Source organism: Oryctolagus cuniculus, chromosome 1 (genome assembly GCF_964237555.1).
Source record: "Oryctolagus cuniculus chromosome 1, mOryCun1.1, whole genome shotgun sequence".
In the NCBI taxonomy this organism is placed as follows: Eukaryota; Metazoa; Chordata; class Mammalia; order Lagomorpha; family Leporidae; genus Oryctolagus; species Oryctolagus cuniculus.
In genome coordinates, this window is record NC_091432.1 from 197,965,924 (window position 1) to 197,985,648 (window position 19,725).

The 19,725-nt window shown below is 55.7% G+C and overlaps 1 protein-coding gene across 7 annotated transcripts; it reads left to right on the top strand.

The window, feature by feature from the left end:
• Positions 1 to 3,878: 3,878 nt before the first annotated feature.
• On the top strand, positions 3,879 to 12,316 carry DNAJB5 (DnaJ heat shock protein family (Hsp40) member B5). 7 transcript variants are annotated; one of them, XM_070053749.1, is made up of 5 exons: positions 3,890 to 4,024; positions 4,573 to 5,126; positions 7,243 to 7,487; positions 10,136 to 10,737; positions 10,924 to 12,316. In XM_070053749.1, exons 3-5 carry the CDS (start codon positions 7,277 to 7,279, stop codon positions 11,155 to 11,157), a joined length of 1,047 nt encoding a protein of 348 aa, XP_069909850.1. In that variant the 5' UTR covers positions 3,890 to 4,024; positions 4,573 to 5,126; positions 7,243 to 7,276; the 3' UTR covers positions 11,158 to 12,316. The 7 variants fall into 7 exon arrangements, with proteins under 7 accessions (XP_051700358.1, XP_069909850.1, XP_069909835.1 ...); XM_070053734.1 differs by having other exon boundaries at positions 4,573 to 5,005; XM_051844378.2 differs by having other exon boundaries at positions 3,893 to 4,024; positions 4,573 to 4,804.
• The last annotated feature ends 7,409 nt before the right edge of the window (positions 12,317 to 19,725 follow it).

The window sequence follows — 19,725 nt, forward strand, 5'->3', positions numbered from 1 at the left end:
AGTGAACCAGCAGATAGAAGACCTCTCTGTCTCTCCCTTTCTCTATAACTCTGACTCTCAAATAAATAAATCTTTAAAAAGAAGAAGAAGAAGAAGAAGAAGAAGAAGAAGAAGAAGAAGAAGAAGACGACGACGACAGCTGGCGCCAAGGCACAGCAGGTTAAAGCCCTGGCCTGAAGCGCTGGCATCCCATATGGGTGCCAGTTCTAGTCCCGGCTGCTCCTCTTCCTATCCAGCTCTCTGCTGTGGCCTGGGAAAGCAGTAGACGATGGCTCAAGTGCTTGGGCCCCTGCACCCACGTGGGGGACCCGGAAGAAGCTTCTGGCTTCGGATTGGCACAGCTCTGGCCGTTGTGGCCATCTGGGGAGTGAACCAGCAGATGGAAGACCTCTCTTTGTGTCTCCACCTCTCTCTGTAACTCTATATTTCAAATAAATAAAATAAATAAATCTTTAAAAAGAACTGAATCTGGGATCAAGATTAGAGCTCAGGCATGTCTGGGGCGCCGGACCCGGGGAACTGTCCTTGCAGCGCTACAGCGTCGGGCTGAGGCCAAGGCTGGGATTCAGCACAGGACCGCGGTCCGTGCTCGGGGCAGCCTGCAGTGTGCCTGAGGGGAGAGGCGACAGCCCGGCCACAGGAAGGAGTCAGCCTGCATCCAAGGGGCCAGGCGAAAGCACCAGGCCCGGAGCACCTGCTCACTGAAGAACTCCAGCAGGGATCTTTCCTGGGAGAGATGCCTGACGGGTGGAGGACAAGTATCACTAAGTTCTTGGGGCCTGCGGACTTTAAAAATGAAAAGGGGGCAGGCGGAGGAACCCCTTTTGTCCCAGGGCAGATCCAGCTTCCTGTCAACCCCAGCCCAGCCCAGTGCCACCACACACCACCACCCGTACAGTCTGGGGAGAGGACAGCCCCAAGGGCCAGCCCTGTCCTTGCAGCGAGCTGGCAGCTGTGGGGGCAGTCTTCCCTCCCCCCAGGATTCTCTGTTTCTATTGGCAACAGGGCCTGGCAGCCTCCCACACCCAGCTCTTAGCAACCATGGAGCCCCTAGCAACTGCTGCCATGGTGACAAGACAGAGAACTGAGAAGAGGCTGGGGGCACTTCCTCTCAAGCCTTCGGCTGTGTGCAAAATTGGGGGCTCTCCCTCCCATACACAGTCTGGGAGGGAAAAGTGCTCCTGTCTAAACACCTCCTCACTGGCACCCACCTCGCCTCGGCCCACAGGTTCCGGTTCCCTCGGGGTGAGGAAATGAGGGACACCTAGAGCTGTGACGTCTCCATGGGAGGGAGGGAGCGAGGGAGCGAGGGTGTTTGGAGCTGACATGATCACAGATGTGAGCAGACACAGTGTCAGCGTGTCCACAGCCCCTCACTGCAGCCACTCTTCACCACGCGGACACATGCCCCTGGTCATCTGGTCATATGCATTCCTGCCACCAAATCACATATAAATGCAAATAACACAGAATGGAGCGCACAAAAATAACTATGCAGCTAGGCTCCCACTCACAAATCCCGGCACCAATACACCAGGGCAAACATCGCCCAGGCTCCACAGCACAGACGCACTTGCAGACGCAGACATCTGGGAAGGGCCAGGGCGGTGGTTCCTGTGGCCGAGCGCTCACTACAAGCCACACTCAGAACTGCATGCGTGACGTGCGTCAACCTCAACTCACTCACACAGCAACCAGGAAGCAGTGCTGCGGCTCGTCCCCATTTACAAGGTGCATGTGCCAAGGAGCCTCCCAGGAGACGGCCTGACTCCAGGGCCACAGTTACAGTGCACCCGGCTTCCCCCACAGCCCAGCTCTAACACACACACACACTCACACACACACTCACTCACTCACGCCCCGGATGCCCAGGGCAGCGGGACAGAGGCAGGCAGCACAGCCAGTACCACCCCTGCCTGCAGGCGCAGCCCCACACTGGGAAGGCCCAAACCTACACTTCAGCACTAGCGGGGCCAGGTGAGGGCTGCTGACTAAACTCTGCCCCCGTGTTGGCTCAGACGAGGCTGGAGGAGGCAACGGAGACAGAACTGGAATAGGAAGGTGCTCAGCCACCTACAGCCTGGCCTCCCGAGATCCGGGGGGCGGGGCAGCGAAAGCCCCCAGGCCCAGGCCCCTCACCCTCCCTCCCTCCTGCCCCTCCACCCCGTCCCTGTCCCGGCCTTCTGGCTCCATCTTCTATTCCTCAGCCCCTCCATCCCTTCCCACCTCAGCCCCTCACTTCCTCTGCCCTCCTCTCCTCCCACCCTATCCCCCTCCCCATCAGCCCCACTCCCACACTGCCCACGCCCCATCCTCATCACCCCTCCCCCACCCTCCCAGCCCCCACCCTCACCCCTTTCCTCCTCCACACTTCATCCCCCTTTACACCGGGCCTGTGAGCACTGGAAGAGAGCAGGGAGTGAGAAGATGCCCACCGACCCCAGCACCCCTGGCCCCCTCTCCTGCTCTGCTCTGCCGCCTGCCGACCCCAAGCTCCCTCTCCTGCTCCATCCACTTTGCAAGACCTCGTGGGTGTCCAAACCCTGCCTCCGAGAACCGGCAGAGAAAGCCGTCAGAGCTTTCCCCAGGCCCTTCCTTTGTCACCAACTTCCCCCAAGAACTCCCTCCCCCTCTTCACCCCCAGATTACCCCCTCTCCGCCCCCACTCCCTGGAGCACAGATGGGCCTGGGAGACAGTAACGTGGGCGCCAGGCTCCGCGTCTGCTGGAGCGGCGGCTTCCGCTGGCGACCGCCTCCGCAGCCCCGCCGGCTCCGAACAGGCATCGGGGACACTGGGGCTGAATGATCTGATGGGGTGGCGGTGGGGGTGGGGGGCCCCCGAGACAAGATGAGAGATGCCGAGGGGGTGCAGAAGGGGGATCATGGGGGGCTCGGGTGAACGGATAAAGGGGGAGCCCGAAGGGTGGGGGACTCACAGGTGCAGGGAAAGGATTAAGAGCAGGTGCAGGCAGGGGATGGATCGTGGGGGCAAGAAGAGAGGTGAGTGAAAGGCGGGAACGCGCGGGGCCTGGGGGCAAGCAGGAGGGGAGGCTCTAAGGGAATGCCACGCGGCCTGTGGGGACTGCTGAGGGCTCTGCTGTGAGGGTCTCATGCTCCAACAGCAGTCATGCAGGCGCCAGGCCTGGCCAGGGCTGCCAGGTCACTGCCAAGGCAGCCAGCAGAAGGGCACCCAGACGCCATCGCGGCCTGTCTGGAGGTTCCGGTAGGTCATGTCAGGTCAACGCCAGGCCAAGGGGGGTGGGGGGTGGGTAAAGCTGAACCAGGCCGAGCCGACAGAGGTTCACGGTTCGGTAGAAGACAGGTCAGGAGGGGTGACCTTTTGGCCTGGGCCAGGAACTACATCTCCCAGAGTGCCCTATTCTCGCTCTCCACCCCCCCACCCCCCAGCCTCTGAAATGTAAAGAAACCAAGAATGCCCGGTGTGAAGGCCAACTGGTGGGCGCGGTTTTCCTTTAAGGCTGCCTTTGACGTTGCACGGGTTCCAGAAGGTTCTCCCGGGATTCGAGCGGCGGCCAGTACGTCCCACCTTCTCAAACTGCAGATTGGACTAATACATTTGCCCCCGGCTCGGGTCTGAGTCCCACAGAAGAACCAATAAAATCAAAGGGCGCGTGCAGTGGCCGCCCTCTGTCTCTTTCACCAATGACAGGAGGAAACGGCGAAGAGGTGTGGTTGATTGATTCCAGTGAGCACCAATCACACCCACACCAATCACTGCCCGGAATGTGTGCGCGTGTGGCCGGGTGACAGGGGCGGAGAATGGGTGGCTATCACCGAGCCGCACGTTGAAAGCTGCCCAATCACAGCAGAGGTAGAACTGAGTGACAGGCAGACGGCGCAATGGGCGGCGTGGAGGCGGAGCCGTGGGGGCGGGCTCCCGGTGCCGCTGTCGGCGGCCGGCGGGCAGGCGACTCCTGTCCCGAGTGGAGGCAGCGGAGCCGGAGCCGGGGTAGGGGGCAGCAGCTGTCTGACGGACCGCGGCGGCGTCCGCAGCTCCTCATTGGTGAGGGCACCGAACCCCGACTCGGGAGTCCCGGGAACGGGCGTCGCGAAGCCAGGGGTCCTGGTGTCGGGGTGGGGGGACGGGATTGGGACACCGAAGGCCCATCGGCTCTTCTGCCATGGGGGTGCAGGGACTCGGGGTCTGCAAGGCGGACTCGGGGTCCGCGACCCGGGCTTGGCACTCCTAGGGGGCCGTCGGCTTCTGAGCCGAGGCACGGGAGGAGAGGGTCGGGTCGGGGAGGGTCGGGGGGGACCGGGCTCCGCGGCGCGGAGGCGGTTCTGAGCAGGCCCGCCAGCCAGTGCCGGTGACATCACCGCCCGCCCTCCCCCGCCCGAGCCCCCTCCCCTCGCCTCCTGGCCGCGCCTTTTGTCCGGGCCGAGCTGGGCTCCGCCCCGCCGCTCCCCGCCCCTCTGCGAGGGAGGAGACTCCCCGTCAGTGACTTCATTGAGGATTGACTTCTTGGGGATTGGGCTCGGGTCCTCCTCCCCAGAGAGGCGAGAGGAGCTCACTGGCTCTCAGGCCCTCACAGACACTCACACCTGCCACAGGTACACACGCTGCCCCTCTGCAAGCACACGCTGGCGCTGCCAGTCTCGCTCTCACGCTGCCGCACCTGAGAGCAGGTGGCCGCCGGACCCTGTCCCTGCCCTCGCCGCACCTGGGGATCAGGTCGGGCTCCTGCTGCAGCAGACGGGCCTTGCTGGGCCAGTGCCTCTGGGACTCTGAGGAGGCGCTTCCAGAGCAGCCGCGGTGCCAGCGGGCTCCTTGGAGCGATCAGAGGTGAGGGGCTTGGTTGGGCATGTTTAAGCGCACCGTGCTCTCCTGCCCACCCCCAGCAGCACCCCCACTGCAGGCCCGAGGCGCTTTCCGGAGCTTCCCACACTTCTGGGGAGAAGACTTCTTAGCCAGCTTGATGTTTAAAATTCAGCTGGAGCCCTTAAAACTTCGAGCGTGGACGCTGAATGGGTTTGTGAAGTTTCGGTAAGTCCCTTGGGAGAAGGGCACGCACACCCATGCCAAGTCCAGTTCTCCGCGTCGGCCTCCCTCTCCATCTCCATCCCATCCGCATGGCATCCTGGTGACCGACTTGCAAGAAGCCCCTGTGAGTGCCGGCCCCCTTGTCATAGTCTAGCTCAGACCTTCCGGGAGCCCGCTTGCCACACCCGCCTCTTCCACCATTTTCATCGAGGGGGCTCGACCCCATCAGTTCAGTGATTTCCATTTGTCATCTCTCATCTCGGCCCCCCACCTCATTTTCCGTGTCAGCTGCCTCCCCTCCCTGTGCCGCCACAGCGCCTGTGCTTTCATTCCTGCCCTAGGTGAACACCCTCCTCACTCTTCTCCATCGCAGGCAGGGCCATGCCATGGGGCTCCTTTGTCATTCCAACACGTGTGCCGCGTGTGGGGAGGGGGAGGGCGGGCGGGAGGAGAGGGGGAGGAGGCAGGTCCCGAACCAGTGCCCCAAGTCTGCCGAGGCAAGGGATTTACGGGTCTGGAAGAGCTGGCAGGTGGGGGCCGGGGCCGGGGCCAGGGAGGAAGGCGGCCGGGTGACGAGGGTGAAGAGGTAACATGGGGACAGCCGTAGGGGTGTGAGGATCTATCGGCGAGCCGTGCCGCTTGCCCTCTGCCTAGCAGCCACTGCCCGGCTCCGAGGGCAGCTTCTTGGGGTGCTAGGGTTCTTTCCCAGCCGCAGAGGGACGTGTGGGCAGAGGCGGAGATGGGAGACCCCCCCTCCTCCCCCTCTCGCGGCTTTTGCTGCCTCTTCCGAAAATGGCCGCCCTCCCCCAGATGCTCTTTCTTCTCTGCCTCCCCCAGCCCCCGTCTCCCCCACAGGCATGACAGGCTAGTGGGGGGCTCTGGGGGAGGACCCGCCTTTGTAGAGCCTTGTCTTCGTCAGCGTGAGGTGACTCCAGAGCCGTGAGTCAACCCCGCCATGTGGGGGTAGGAGTCAGGGCCATTGTCTTTGCCTGCCTGGGCCTTGAGCCTGCCCTCATTCCTGCCGGAACCTCCTGTGCACCTTGCTGCCTGCTGAGGGGCAGTCAGCCCCAGGAAAGCAGGGCTCCGCGGTGGCTGCCAGCCCAGGTCATTGCTAGAAAGACTCTGCTTCTCCCAGCTCTGGCAGCGATGGGTCAAGTCTCCCAGAGGCTGGAGCGTGGTTTCCGGCCATCCCCCCAAATTTCCCTGGCCACAGGAAAGCCCCCTTCCCTTCCTGTCCACCCTGGACACGGATGGAGGCAGATGAGAGTGGAAGAATTAGAGCCCCACGTTTCTCCCTTGTAACAATGCCCCTGTGCCCGGCTTAGACGGGGCTATGAGACCGAGGGGCTGGCGCTGGGCCAGATCCTAAACCGAAAGGGCAGGTGAAGGGAAGGACTTGTCGGGAGGGCTTTAGGAACGCGGTAATTAGTGGCCGCGTGTCTTCTAGCGGCTGGGTGTAAAAGGCCGCTCCCCGGGATGCTTTGGCTCACTAACACCACCGGCAGGTCTTCACAGGACACAGTTTTGTGTGTAGACACTAGGAAATGAGTAAAGGCAACTGTTGCCTTGGCTGGGGGAAGGACACTGTCACCCCCTGCTAACAAGGGAGTTGGAAACATGAATTTCCAAAGCTGTGAGTCACCTCTGATCTGAGTCACAGGTGAGGCTTCGCACAGTCTGGGGGGGGGGGGGTGTGCAGGGAGACGTGGGGTCTCCAGTGGCAGAGAGACTCCAGATCCCCATACCCTGACTCAGCCTGGCTGGCTGGGACCCAGGCCTGTCCCTAGCCCTGGGCCACTGCCCCAGCTGTGCTCAGCCTGGGCACCACGCCTGAGGTGTGGCGTAGGAGCCCACGATGCCCAGGTGACCTCACCCTGGGCACTGACCTTCGACAGCCCCTGTGTGTGGGCCTGCCAGTCCATGGTGCCACGTCGCCCAGCAGGGCCTCCCGGGGTCCTCGGTCTGGCCCAAGGACCAGGGCCTCAACCCCAAGAAGTGGGCGACAACCTTCAGCTTCCTGCTGGGCAAGCGCGGGAACTGAGGAGGGAGCCGTGGACTCCTGGAATGTCAGAGCTGGAAGAGCCCCTCTAGCCACACCTTTCGTTTTACAAATGGGGAGACTGAGGCGCGGGAAGGCGTGACCTGCTGAAGGTCACACAGTGAGGACTGTAGGACCAGCAGGCGCAGGGCTAGGGCAGGAGGGAGAGCGGCTTCGAGCATTGGCCCTGGCTTTCTTTCAGAAACAAGGAGCCCAGTGCCGGTCCAGTGGCTGTGATGGGAAAAGACTACTACAAGATTCTCGGGATCCCGTCGGGGGCCAACGAGGATGAGATCAAGAAAGCCTACCGGAAGATGGCCTTGAAGTACCACCCAGACAAGAACAAAGAACCCAACGCGGAGGAGAAATTTAAGGAGATTGCAGAGGCCTATGATGTTCTGAGTGACCCGAAGAAACGGAGCCTGTACGACCAGTATGGGGAGGAAGGTAAGAGGGCGGCCCCTGGACGAGCCGCTTCTCACAGCGGAGCCTGGAGGTGGAGGCGGGGCCGAGGGAGGCAAGGGCTCCCAGCAGTGAAACCCACCCCCTCGGAGAGAGGAGGGCACCCACCACCCGGTGCTCCCTGTCTCTCCCCGCCCCGCCCCTCTCCCTCCTCAAGGCCAGGCCTTAGAGAGGTCTGACTCTCCAGCCAGAGTCCTCCGCCCTCCCCCCTTTCCTTCTCAGCCTTATTAGTCCTGCCTGCGGTCCCTGCTGCTCCATTGGCTGCAGGGGAAGGCTGGGGAGGTGGAGTGTGTGACTGAGAGGACAGACAGATCATTTACGTTCATCAGCATAAAAGTCTGTCCCTTGGGCAGCCCGGGGCCGAAGCACCGAGCTCTGTGCGGTACTGGGTACTGCTCGCGCCCTTGCTCCCGCCTCCCTGCTCTCAGGCCAGTGGAACCCAACTGAGGAGGAAGTGGCAAGGATCCAGAGGTGGAAGGGGAACTGTTACTGGCACTGTACCCCTCCCCTGGGTGCCTGGGTGCAGGGCGGGTGGCAGGAAAGGCCCAAATAAAGCCTCGGAGAGGGTGGCCCCTCCCAGCACATCCCACGGGCATGATGTAGCTGCTAATTCTGGGCCTGCCCCTCAGGGCGGCCTGCCACCCCCAGCCACAGGCACCTGTCAGGCTATATTAAGAGACATTGTCACAGCTGAGGACTCTGCTTCCTGGGAGGAACTGTCCCTCTTCCCCGAAGGCATCACCTTTACCGCACAGGATGAAATGGGTCAATGAGATGCGCTGAACCCCATACAAAGCAGGGGCTGAAAAGATTCTCTCCTGCCCCTGCTTCTTGTCCCACGCCTGTCTGCTCCTATCGTCTGTGCACCCCCACCTCCCAAACCCCCTTACTCTCTGTGCTGCCAGCACCTTCAGAGTTCTCCTGCTCACCTCCTAGCCCTGCCAGTTCCCAGAGCCACCAGGCGCTGGCTGGAATCCCCAGTACTCTCCCAGCTAAGACATTTTTCTCCCTGGGTGGAGGGTTGGCAGTGGCAGCGGTGGGGAGGCGGGGAGCAGTGCAGACGCCGAGCCGCCACGTGACCTCTCAGTCCTCTCCATGCCTCACCTTTGTTTAGGAAGAAGGCGGGAATTGGGCGAGCGGCCCCCAAAACGTCACCCCTCCCGCATGACCACCCCAGCCCTCAGGGCCAGACGCTGACCCCTACCCCAGGAGGGCCCCCGAGGAGACAGCGGGGGCCCTGCAGAAGGAGAAGCGGCCTTGGAGATGCTGGCTATATTCCTGTCCTCCCTGCCCCCTCCCAAGAGCCAGCCGGAACAGTTGTGCACACAGACTGTGTGTGCAGCTCTGGCTGGGGACAAGTTGTTCCCAGCTTGAAAAGAGGGTGGTGGAGGTAGAGCAGGAATCCCTGCGGTGAGAATTACCCCCTCCTGTCGTCATCAGTTCAACCGCCCTCCCTCTTCTTTCTCCAAGCTCTGCCAAGCCGCTTGCTTGATAAGCAGTCCCTCAATAGGAGGAAAGAACAGACCCCATGTCTTGGGGGAGGGGTGAAGAGGCAGCTGCCGCAAGTCCTTTGGCCTCTCTAATGAAATCCAAATCTGTCCTGCGGTCCCAGGAAGTAAGAGGCTAATTTAGGCTCCGGCTTCCAAGGCCAATTGAAATTATCGGAAAACACCGGCCTCGAAGGGAAGGAAGCCTTCCCCTAGGCGGGGCCCCACACTCAGACCACATAGTGTGGATCCGGTCTCAGTGTGAACCCCTCCCCACACCTCCCACCACCCCCACCACCCCCAGGCTGCCTCCCAGAATCTGAGCCCCATAGACAGGACTTGGTTCCAGAGACAGCTGGGGTCACCACCTACAAGGCGCCAGCCCATTCATCACTGTGGCTGCTTGCTATTAGGCGAGCAGTAGACAGCTTGGTGTTGTATAACTTCAGGGAGCTCCATTCCCATTGTGCTCTGTGTCTGCACAATGTGTGAATGACACTCCATGGAGTTGTGCAACTCTGTGAGCAGAGTGTGGGAACAAATATTTAAAAATTTGTACTAGAAACATAGCTCCTCATCTCCAAGTGAATGAGCTTTCTTTCCTACTGTTCCAAGCCTTCCTGATTTCCCGTTTGGGCAGGAGCCAGGGAAGGCAGCATTAGCAAAGCAGAGGGGCAGTGGGCGTCCTGGGCCACACCCCCGCCTCCCTGCAGAAGGTCCCTTCCTAGCCCCCGCGTGGTCGCATCCTCTCTGCCTGCCTCCTGCCTCTGTGCCTTTGGACGTGAGCAAAGACTTGGGAGCTGGCAGTCACTGTGCTGTGATACCAGGTCAGCCCCGAGGCTTTGTGACACATCTTTGGGCCATGAGGATGGAGAGAACACAACAGAGATGGAAGGCACATGCTCTGTGACCTCTAGCCCTGGCTTCTCCCCGTTAGGTAACTCGCTTCTTTGAATTTCACTATGAGTCAGTGTGTAACTAACAGTGGGAATTACCCTGTGAGACTTCCTCACTGTCAGCCAGGCCCTCTCTGGACTTAACGGTTGTTTCTTTCTCTAGAGCCACGGCCTGGGAGGGGGAGGGCAGGGGGAGGGGTGGGGGCAGCCAGAATGAGCCACACTGCCCCTAACTTCTCCTCCCCTCCAGGCCTGAAGACCGGCGGTGGCTCATCAGGTGGCTCCAGTGGCTCCTTTCACTACACCTTTCATGGGGACCCCCATGCCACCTTTGCCTCCTTTTTTGGTGGCTCCAACCCCTTCGATATCTTCTTTGCCAGCAGCCGCTCCACGCGGCCTTTCAGTGGCTTTGACCCAGATGACATGGATGTGGATGAAGACGAGGACCCATTTGGTGCCTTTGGCCGCTTTGGCTTCAATGGGCTGAGCAGGGGTCCGAGGCGACCCCCAGAACCACTGTACCCTCGGCGCAAGGTGCAGGACCCACCTGTGGTGCATGAGCTGCGGGTGTCCCTGGAAGAGATCTACCACGGCTCCACCAAGCGCATGAAGATCACGCGGCGGCGCCTCAACCCCGACGGGCGGACTGTGCGCACCGAGGACAAGATCTTGCACATCGTCATCAAGCGCGGCTGGAAGGAGGGCACCAAGATCACCTTCCCCAAGGAGGGCGACGCCACGCCTGACAACATCCCCGCCGACATCGTCTTTGTTCTCAAAGACAAGCCCCACGCGCACTTCCGCCGCGACGGCACCAACGTGCTCTACAGCGCCCTGATCAGCCTCAAGGAGGTGGGGCCTGGTCAGGTTACGTGTGTGTGCGTGTGTGTGCGTGTGTGTGTGCGTGCGTGTGTGTTGAGGGCATGGCAGGGCCATTCCCTCTCTCCCACCGACTGGCTCGCTCTCTCCCCGCTCTTTTTCCTCTCTTCCCACTCCCTCTACCCGACCCGTCCTCACTCTCTGCCTTGCTTCCCCCAGGCGCTGTGTGGCTGCACCGTGAACATTCCCACCATCGATGGCCGCGTGATCCCTTTGCCCTGCAATGACGTCATCAAGCCTGGCACCGTGAAGAGACTCCGCGGGGAGGGCCTTCCCTTCCCCAAGGTGCCCACCCAGCGGGGAGACCTCATTGTTGAGTTCAAAGTTCGCTTCCCAGACAGATTAACACCACAGACACGGCAGATCCTTAAGCAGCACCTACCCTGTTCCTAGGCTCTGCCCCCACCAATCCAGGGTCTACCACAGCAATACCCCCACTCACCCACCCAGTGTGCACCCAGTTTCATGTCCACTGGACACTGGCAACTTTTTCTAAAATGCAAAAAAATGCCACTGGTTTCCAGGAATATGTTCCTGTCCCTGACCCCTTTCAGAGCTGGGCTGCCTTGGGGAAGTGGGAGGGAGGTGGGGAGCTAGCCCAGGCCAGGGGTCAGTTTTTGTGTCACGAGCTTTGAAGCCAGCGCCCACGCCGGTGGCTGGAGCGTGACCTGAGTGCTACTTGAAGATATAGATTCCCTGTCCACGCCTGTACATAGCATGTCCTCCTTCCCCGCAGCTGTGCTAGTACCTTTCCTCTCCTTGCCCTTGGCTTCCTCGTGGGAGAGGAGGAGGAAGACAGGAAGGACACTGCCTTCCCACGCCCCCAGGGTCACCATGTCCGAGGTTCTTGCACACATTCACGCACGAGAAGGACTCGCCTAGAGCTGTCTGCCTCTCCCGGGAAGCCGGAGAGGAGAGGAGGCGGAAAGGCAAGGCCTGCCGCCCGTGACCAGGGCCACGGAGCACGAGACACTTTTCATTTGACACAGGGAGGTGAACCGCCCCTCAGCGCCTCCCTGACAGCTGCGCTACCTACAGCCGAGAGAGCCAGAGCGCCGTCCTCCCCGGTGCTCGGTGCTCGCAGGAGTGCTGGCGGGGGTGCCGAGGCACTAAGGCGAGAGGCAGGGGCGAGGCCCATCTCCCAGCCTCCATGGGAAGGAAAAGGGCTCTGAGTTCAAGTGGCAGCTCCCCTCCCCTCCCGCAAGAGATTCAGGGTCACAGGTTTCTCCCCACACCTCTGAACTCAGGGTCTAGCCACCCCAAACTTGCAAATCCCACTTTTGTGATATGTGAAGCTGCTTATTTCTTCCCCTTCTTGGAGGCTGTGTGGGGAATCTCCAGCCCTCGGATGTCTATGTGACCCCACCCCACTCCCACCGTGTGTAAGGGTCAAACAGTGAAGGAGCGGGGGGCGGGGGCTGCTTCAGCCAGGTCCTGGGGTGGGGTCTCTAGGTTTTCTCACTTTGACAAGCCCCTGAATGTTTTTATAGTAGTTTTTTTGTATTTTTTTGTAATGACAGTATTATGGAAAAAATAAAATATTTTAAAACTATGGTTCCTGAGCAGGAGTGATGGACGTGGGGTGGGGCGGTTGGGCAGCGCCAGTGTCAGCCTCCCTCCAGGGCCCTGGTCATCTTTAAGAAGCCCAGACTTTTCCCTCCTTCCTGTAAGCCCAGGTTCCTGGGGTCTCCAAAATGTAAAACCCAAACAGCAAAGACAGAAGATAGCACCCACCCGTCAGAAGAAACATCTACTTGGGAAGAAAAAAATATTCCTGGTCATGAGAAACAAACCATCCTCTTCAGAATGTGTGTGAACATTAGAACTAACAGACAGATTTTCTTGGCGTCAGAGAAATCTTCCTCCTGGGAGGAGACAGAGGAAGGCTTTCTGGCTAACCTGAAGGGGTACATCCCCGAGACCAAATCTGGACAGTGCAGAGATGGGGCAGAGGTGCCCGACATCCTTGGCCCACGCTGGCTGGAAAGGCCTGGCTGGGGACACAGGCTCCCAGGGAGGCACTGAACACAGTTGCTGATCTTTGAATCACGCAGTTCGGGGGAATGTCTGGCCCCACTGCCTGTCCCCACTGAGGATCCTGGCCCTCTGAGAGGCCCGAGTGATGGCTACACAATGGCCTTTTCCCCGCATCTAGGAGGAAAGAGCCTTGTAATTGCAGGCTCTGGGCCTGGACTTCCGCCTGGACCCGACTTGTTCCAACCATGAAGTCCATGTCTTCTGCAGGACCAGGGTCAGGACCGCCATGCCCCCCAGATCTCAGTGGCCTCAGAGCCACAAGAATGGCACTGCCCTTCCCTGGGCCCGGGCCCCCCACAGATAAGGCTTTCACAACTACCTTGCTTGCTTGCCTTCTTTCCTGGGACACTTGCAAATGGTTCCTCATCCTTTCACCTGAGGAACATTGTACAGGAGCCTCTTCCCTAAGTGCAGAAACCAAGAAGCCTTGCTTACACGAGTGTCTGCTAGCGCCCTGGCCTAGGCAGGCACATCGCAACCCTGCTTGGCTTATTTCATGCTCTCCTGCTTTGGGGCTCCTAGGTTGGTCACTGTCTTCACTTGGGGCTAAATTCTTTACCTTGCTGTACACTCGAGTTTTGGGAGCCTAGCCTGCTGAGCCAGACAGTTCCCTCTGGCCTCTGTGGACACCCAGGACCTGGGAATTTGCTACATCTTCACTGAGCACACACAGAATAGGACTGTGAGATCCCGGAAGCCAGGCTAGCTGAGGCACAGGGCACTGCAATGGCAAAGCCCTGAGGCCGGCTCTGCGGTTCTCCTGTAATTTGAACTTTACCCTACTTAGAGGCCACACGGGATTTCTGGTCCTTTAATGTTGTGTAACCCTATACACACACACACACACACACACAGTGTTGGGGCAAAATTCTGTACCCAGCAAAACTATTTATCAAAAATTAAGGAGGGGCCAGCATTTTGGTGTAGTGCATAAAGCCACTGCCTACCACGCCAGCATTCCCTATGGACACCAGTTCGTGTCCTGGCTGTTCCACTTCCAATCCAGCTCCCTGCTAATTGAGAAAGCAGAGGAGGATGGCCCAAGTCCCTGGGCCCCTGCCACCCACATGGGAGACCTAGAGGAAGCTCCCGGTTCCTGACTTCGGTCTGGCCCAGCTCCAGCCATTGTAGCCATTCTGAAGGTGAACCAGCTGATGGAAGATCTCTCTCTCTCTCTCTCTCTCTCTCTGTAAATCTGCTTTTCAGATTAAAAAAAAAAAAAATGAAAAGAGTCAGGTTTGCATTATGGCACAGCGGGTGAGGCTGCCGCCTACACTGCCAGCTTCCTAGAGTTCCGGCCCTGGCTGCTGTGCTTCCCAGCCAGCCCCCTGCTAGTGCACCTGGGAAAGCAGTGGAGGACGGCCAAGTGCTTGGGTCCCTGCACCCACACGGGAGACCCCGGAGAAGCTCCTGGCTCCTGGCTTCGGATAGGCATAGCTCCAGCCACTCATGGAGAATGAACCAGCAGATGGAAGATCTTTCTCTCTGTCTGTAACTCTACCTCTCAAGTAAATAAAATCTTTTTAAAAAAATTATAAAAGATAGACAGCGCCGCGGCTCACTAGGTTAATCCTCCGCCTTGCGGCGCCAGCACACCGGGTTCTAGTCCCGGTCGGGGCGCCAGATTCTGTCCCGGTTGCTCCTCTTCCAGGCCAGCTCTCTGCTGTGGCCCAGGAAGGCAGTGGAGGATGGCCCAAGTCCTTGGGCCCTGCACCCGCATGGGAGACCAGGCTCCTGGCTTCGGATCAGCGTGATGTGCCGGCCGCAGCACGCCAGCCGCAGTGGCCATTGGAAGGTGAACCAACGGCAAAGGAAGACCTTTCCCTCTGTCTCTCTCTCTCTCTCACTGTCCACTCTGCCTGTCAAAAAATAAAAAAAATAAAAAAATTATAAAAGACATATATATATATAAAGCAATACTTATAAATCTGTGTTAATAGGCACACAATGTATAAAGATGTAATCTGCTCAAAACAGTACAAAGAAGGGTGAAGAAAATGGAATCATGTAGTGATAGATTTTTTTTCTAAGATTTATTTTATTTATCTGAAAGACAGAGTAATAGAGAGAGAGACAGAAAGAGACAGAGAGAGAGAGATCTTCCAATCTGATGGTTCACTCCCTAAATGGCTGCAATGGTCGGAGCTGAGTTGATCTGAAGCCACGAGCCAGGAGCTTCTTCCGGGTCTCTCACATGAGTGCAGGGGCCCAAGCGCTTGGACCATCTTCCACTGCTTTCCCAGGCCATAGCAGAGAGCTGGATCAGAAGTGGAGCAGGGGGCCGGCGTTGTGGTGTAGCGGATAAAGCGCCACTTGCAGTGCCAACATCCCATATGGGTGCCAGTTCAAGTCCCAGCTGCTCCACTTCTGATCCAGCTCTCTGCTACGGCCTGGGAAAGCAGTGGAAGACGGCCCAAGTCCTTGGGCCCCTGAACCCACATGGGAGACTCAGAAGAAGCTCCTGGTTTCTGGCTTCGGATCGGCACAGTTCCTGTCATTGCTGCCATTTAGGGAGTGAACCAGCAGATTGGAAAACCTCTCTCTCTCTCCTCACCCCCACCCCGCTTCTCCTTCTCTCTCTGTGTAACTCGGACTTTCAAATAAATAAATAAATAAATCTTTAAAAAAAAAAAAAGAAGAAGAAGAAGTGGAACTTGAACTGGCACCCATATGGCATGCCAGCACTACAGGCAGCAGCTTAACCCACTACGCCACAGTGCCAGTCCTGGGAGTAGAATTTAACTTTTTTACTTACTATTGAAATAAGTTGATATTGGTTCAAAATAGCTTGTTATGAATTAAACGTTATTAGGAGGAAGTTATGATAAAGATCAGATTTATTAGGATAAATTCAAAATGTTAACATAAATGAAGATAATTGTAATCTTCAGAGCAACATCTAAAAAAGAAAAAGCTCAAAAAATATAGTAAAAGCTGGATGAACACGTGGCCCAGTGGTTAAAAAGCTGCTTCGGGTGCCAACATTCTACACTGGAGTGTTCAGGCCTGAGCCTCGGCTGTGCTCCTGATTCACTCCCTGCCCTTGTGCACCCTGGGAAGTAGCAGGTGATGGCTCAAGTGGTTGGGTCCAAGGCACCCATATGGGGCAACTGAATTGAGTCTCCAGCCCTCAGCTTCAGCCTGGTCCAGCCCCAGCTCTTGTGGGCATTTGAGGAGCAAATCAGCGGATGGGAGCACTCTCTTCCTCTCTGACAAGGTAATTAAAATCTCAAGCCAGAAATATTTAACAAAAAAGAAGGCAGTAATGGAGCAACCGAAAAACAAGCAAACCAGATATATTAAAAATGAACAGGAAATTATAGACATAAATCCTACTTGTTGGTGATTACATTAGATACAAATGGATTCATCTTTCCAATTAAAAGACAGAGATTAGGAAATGGATTTTCAAAGGATCGGCACTGTGGCCGTGGGAGGCTAAGCCTCCACCTGCGGTGCCAGCATCCCATATGGGTGCCAGTTCGTGTCCCAGCTGCTCCTCTTCCAAACCAGCTCTCTGCTATGGCCTGGGAAAGCAGTGGAAGATGGCTCAAGTGCTTGGGCCCCTGCACTTGCAGTGGAGATCTGGAAGAAGCTCATGGCTTCTGGCTCTGGATCGGCTTAGCTCCGGGTGTTGCAGCCATTTGGAGAGTGAACCAGCAGATGGAAGAATTTTTTTCTCTGTCTCTCCCTCTCTATGTCTGTAACTCTACCTCTCAAATAAAGAAAGAAATAAAATCTTAAAAAAAAAAAAAAATGGAAGCGGGACCGGCATTGTGGCATAGCAGATAAAGCCGCCACCTGCAGTGCCAGCATCCCATATGGGCACTAGTTTGAGTCCCGGCTGCTCCACTTCCAATCCAGCTCTCTGCTGTGGCCTGGGAAAGCAGTGGAAGATGGCCCAAGTCCTTGGGCCCCTGAAGCCATGTGGGAGACTCAGAAGAAGCTCCCGGCTCCTGGCTTCGGATGGGTGCAGCTCCAGCCTTTGCGGCCATTTGGGGAGTGAACCAGAGGATGGAAGAGCTCTTTCTCTCTGCCTCTCCTTCTCTGTGTGTAACTCTGACTTTCAAATAAAATAAATAAATCTTTAAAAATGTATTTAAAAATAAATTATCTAACTATATGCTTTCTAGATATACTTTGGATTCAAAGACATAAATGTACTAAAATGTAAAAGGACAGAAAAAGATATACTCTGTAAACAACAAGCAAAAGAAAACTATTGAGTGGTTATATGAATATCAGAAGACAAAAATTATTACAAGAGATGAAGAATGAAATTTATAATAAGAGTCAACCCGTTAAGAAGCTATAACAAATATATATGCCTCTAACAACTGAGCCCCAAAATACACGAAGCAAAAATTGACAAACTGCAAGAAGAAATAGAAAACTTGGCAATAATAATTTGAGATTTCAATATTCCACTTTCAATAATGGAAGAACAGGCAGAAGCCAAACAATGAAACCAACTACTTGGACAACACTCTCTCAACTACACCTAGCAGACATGTATGGAGCACTCCATCCAATAATTCAAGTACACATGGAACACTCTCCAAGCTAGACCAAATATTAAGTTCTAAAACACATATCAGTAAACTTAAAAGGACTTAAATCATGGAAAGTATGTTCTCTGATCACAATGTAATGGAATTAGAAACCACTATAAAAAAGAAATTTGGGAAATTTACCAGTATGTGGGAAATTAAACCAAATACTCCTAAATAACCAATTGGTCAAAGGCAAAACTCATAAGGAGAATTAGAAAATACTTAAGAGATGACTGAAAATGCCAAAGCAACACACAGAAACCTATGGGATGCAATAAAAGCAGTAAGAAATTTATAGCTGTAAATGGCTACATCTTAAAAAAGAAAGAGGGAGGAAGGGAGGGAGGGAGGGAGGGAAGAAAAGAAAGATCTCGAAAAGTAAGAAAAATAAGGGCAAAGCAAACCTGCAGCAAGCACAAGGAAGGGAACAGTAAAGACTAGATAGAAAAAAAAATCAATAAAACTGAACGTTTGTTGTTTGAAAAGGTGAGTGCAAACTGGCAAATTTATACTCAAAATGGATCAAACACCTAAGCTTAAGAGCTGAACATATCAAACCTTGGGCAAAAAATTGAGGGAAAAATTCATGACATTGGAATTAGAAACAATTTCATGGATAGGACACTCACAGCACAGGCAACAAGAGAAAAAGAAAGATAAATGGACTTCATCAAAAGTAAGAGCTGTTGTGCTCAAGGTTGCCATGTGTCCTTGGGCTGGGTGTTTGCCCTGGCTGTGAGGACACCAGTCCGGATGTCTGCTTCCTATATCTGAGGCTGAGCTCAGAGCTCGCCTCTAGCTCCCGATTCCAGATTCCTGCTAATACAGACCCTGGGAAGTGAAGGTCACGGCTCAGGGTTGGGTCCCTGCCACCCCTGTGGGAGACCGCGATTGGGCTCCTAATTCCCGTCTTCTGGCTCAGCAAGGAGGTGTTGTAGGCATTTGGGGGGCGGGCCAGTGGGCAGGAACTCTCTATTTCTATGACTCTCTGCCTCTGGAAAAAAAAATGTTTTTAAAGAAAATAAAGGGGCCGGTGCCCTGGCTCAGTAGACTAATCCTCTGCCTGCAGCGCCAGCATCCCATATGGGCACCGGTTCTAGTCCTGGCTGCTCCACTTCTGATCCAGCTCTCTGCTATGGCCTGGAAAAGCAGTAGAAGATGATTCAAGTCCTTGGGTCCCTGCACCCACCTGGGAAGACCCAGAGGAAGCTCCTGGCTCCTGATCGGCACAGCTCCAGCTGTTGCAGCCAATTAGAGAGTGAACCAGCAGATAGAAGACCTCTCTCTCTCTCCTTCTCTCTCTCTCTCTCTCTGCCTCTCCTCTCTCTGTAACTCTTTCAAATAAACAGATAAATCTTAAAAAAAAGATAATGTTTAAAGTGTCCTTGAAAAGACAACTTACAGAATGAGAGAAAATAATTGCAAATCAAATGTCTGATAAGGAATTAATAACCAGAATATATAAACAACTCTGACAACTCAACCACAACAAAAAATCTAAACCTGTAATGGGAAAGAGGTGGGAGTGTGGTGCAGTGGATTAAGCCTCCACATGGGATGCCCATGTCCCACATCACAGTAGAGGTTCAAGTTTCAGCTGCTCTGCATCCGACCCAGCTTCCTGATATATCCAGGGAGACAGCAGTGCTTGTTCCCCTGCCATCCTCATGGCAGACCTGGGTGAGAACGAGGCTCCTGGCTCCAGTGGGCTGTTGCGGGTATTTGGGGAGTGAACCATAGTACAAAACAGCTCGCTCGCGCTCTCTCTCTCTCTCCCTCCCTCCCTCTCTGCCTTTAAAGTAGATGAAAATAAATAAATGTTTTTTTAATAATGGGGAAAAATTGAATAGAAATTTCTCCAAAAGAAGATACACAAATGGTGAATAAGCACATGAAAAAAAATGTTCCATATCATTATAATTAGGGAAATGCAAATTAAAACTATAATGAGATACTACTTTACATCCACTAGGGTGGCTATTTAAAAAAAAAAAAAAACATGGAAAATAAGACAAGAAGCACTCATGGGAATGTAGAAAAACTGGAACCTTTCAGCATTGCTGTAGGAAATATTTTTGTGGTTCCTTAAAAGTTAAGCATATGGGGCCAGTGCTGTGGCATAGTGGGTAAAGCCACCGCTTGCAGTGCCGGCATCCCATGTAGGCACCAGTTCGAGTCCTGGCTGCTCCACTTCCAATCCACCTCTCTGCTATGGCCTGGGAAAGCAGTAGAGGATGGCCCAAGTTCTTGGGCCCCTGCACCCATGTGGGAGACCCGGAAGAAGCTCTTGGCTTTGGATCGGCGCAGATTCTAGTCATTGCGGCCATCTAAGGAGTGAACCAGCAGATGGATGGCCTCTCTCTCTCTCTAC

Coding starts and splice junctions, on each gene's coding strand:
- DNAJB5 (XM_070053734.1), top strand. CDS start 4,824: ATGTTTAAGCGCACCGTGCTCTCCTGCCCACCCCCAGCAGCACCCCCA. Junction 7,488..10,135: donor CGACCAGTATGGGGAGGAAG/GTAAGAGGGCGG, acceptor CCTCCCCTCCAG/GCCTGAAGACCGGCGGTGGC. Junction 10,738..10,923: donor CCCTGATCAGCCTCAAGGAG/GTGGGGCCTGGT, acceptor TGCTTCCCCCAG/GCGCTGTGTGGCTGCACCGT.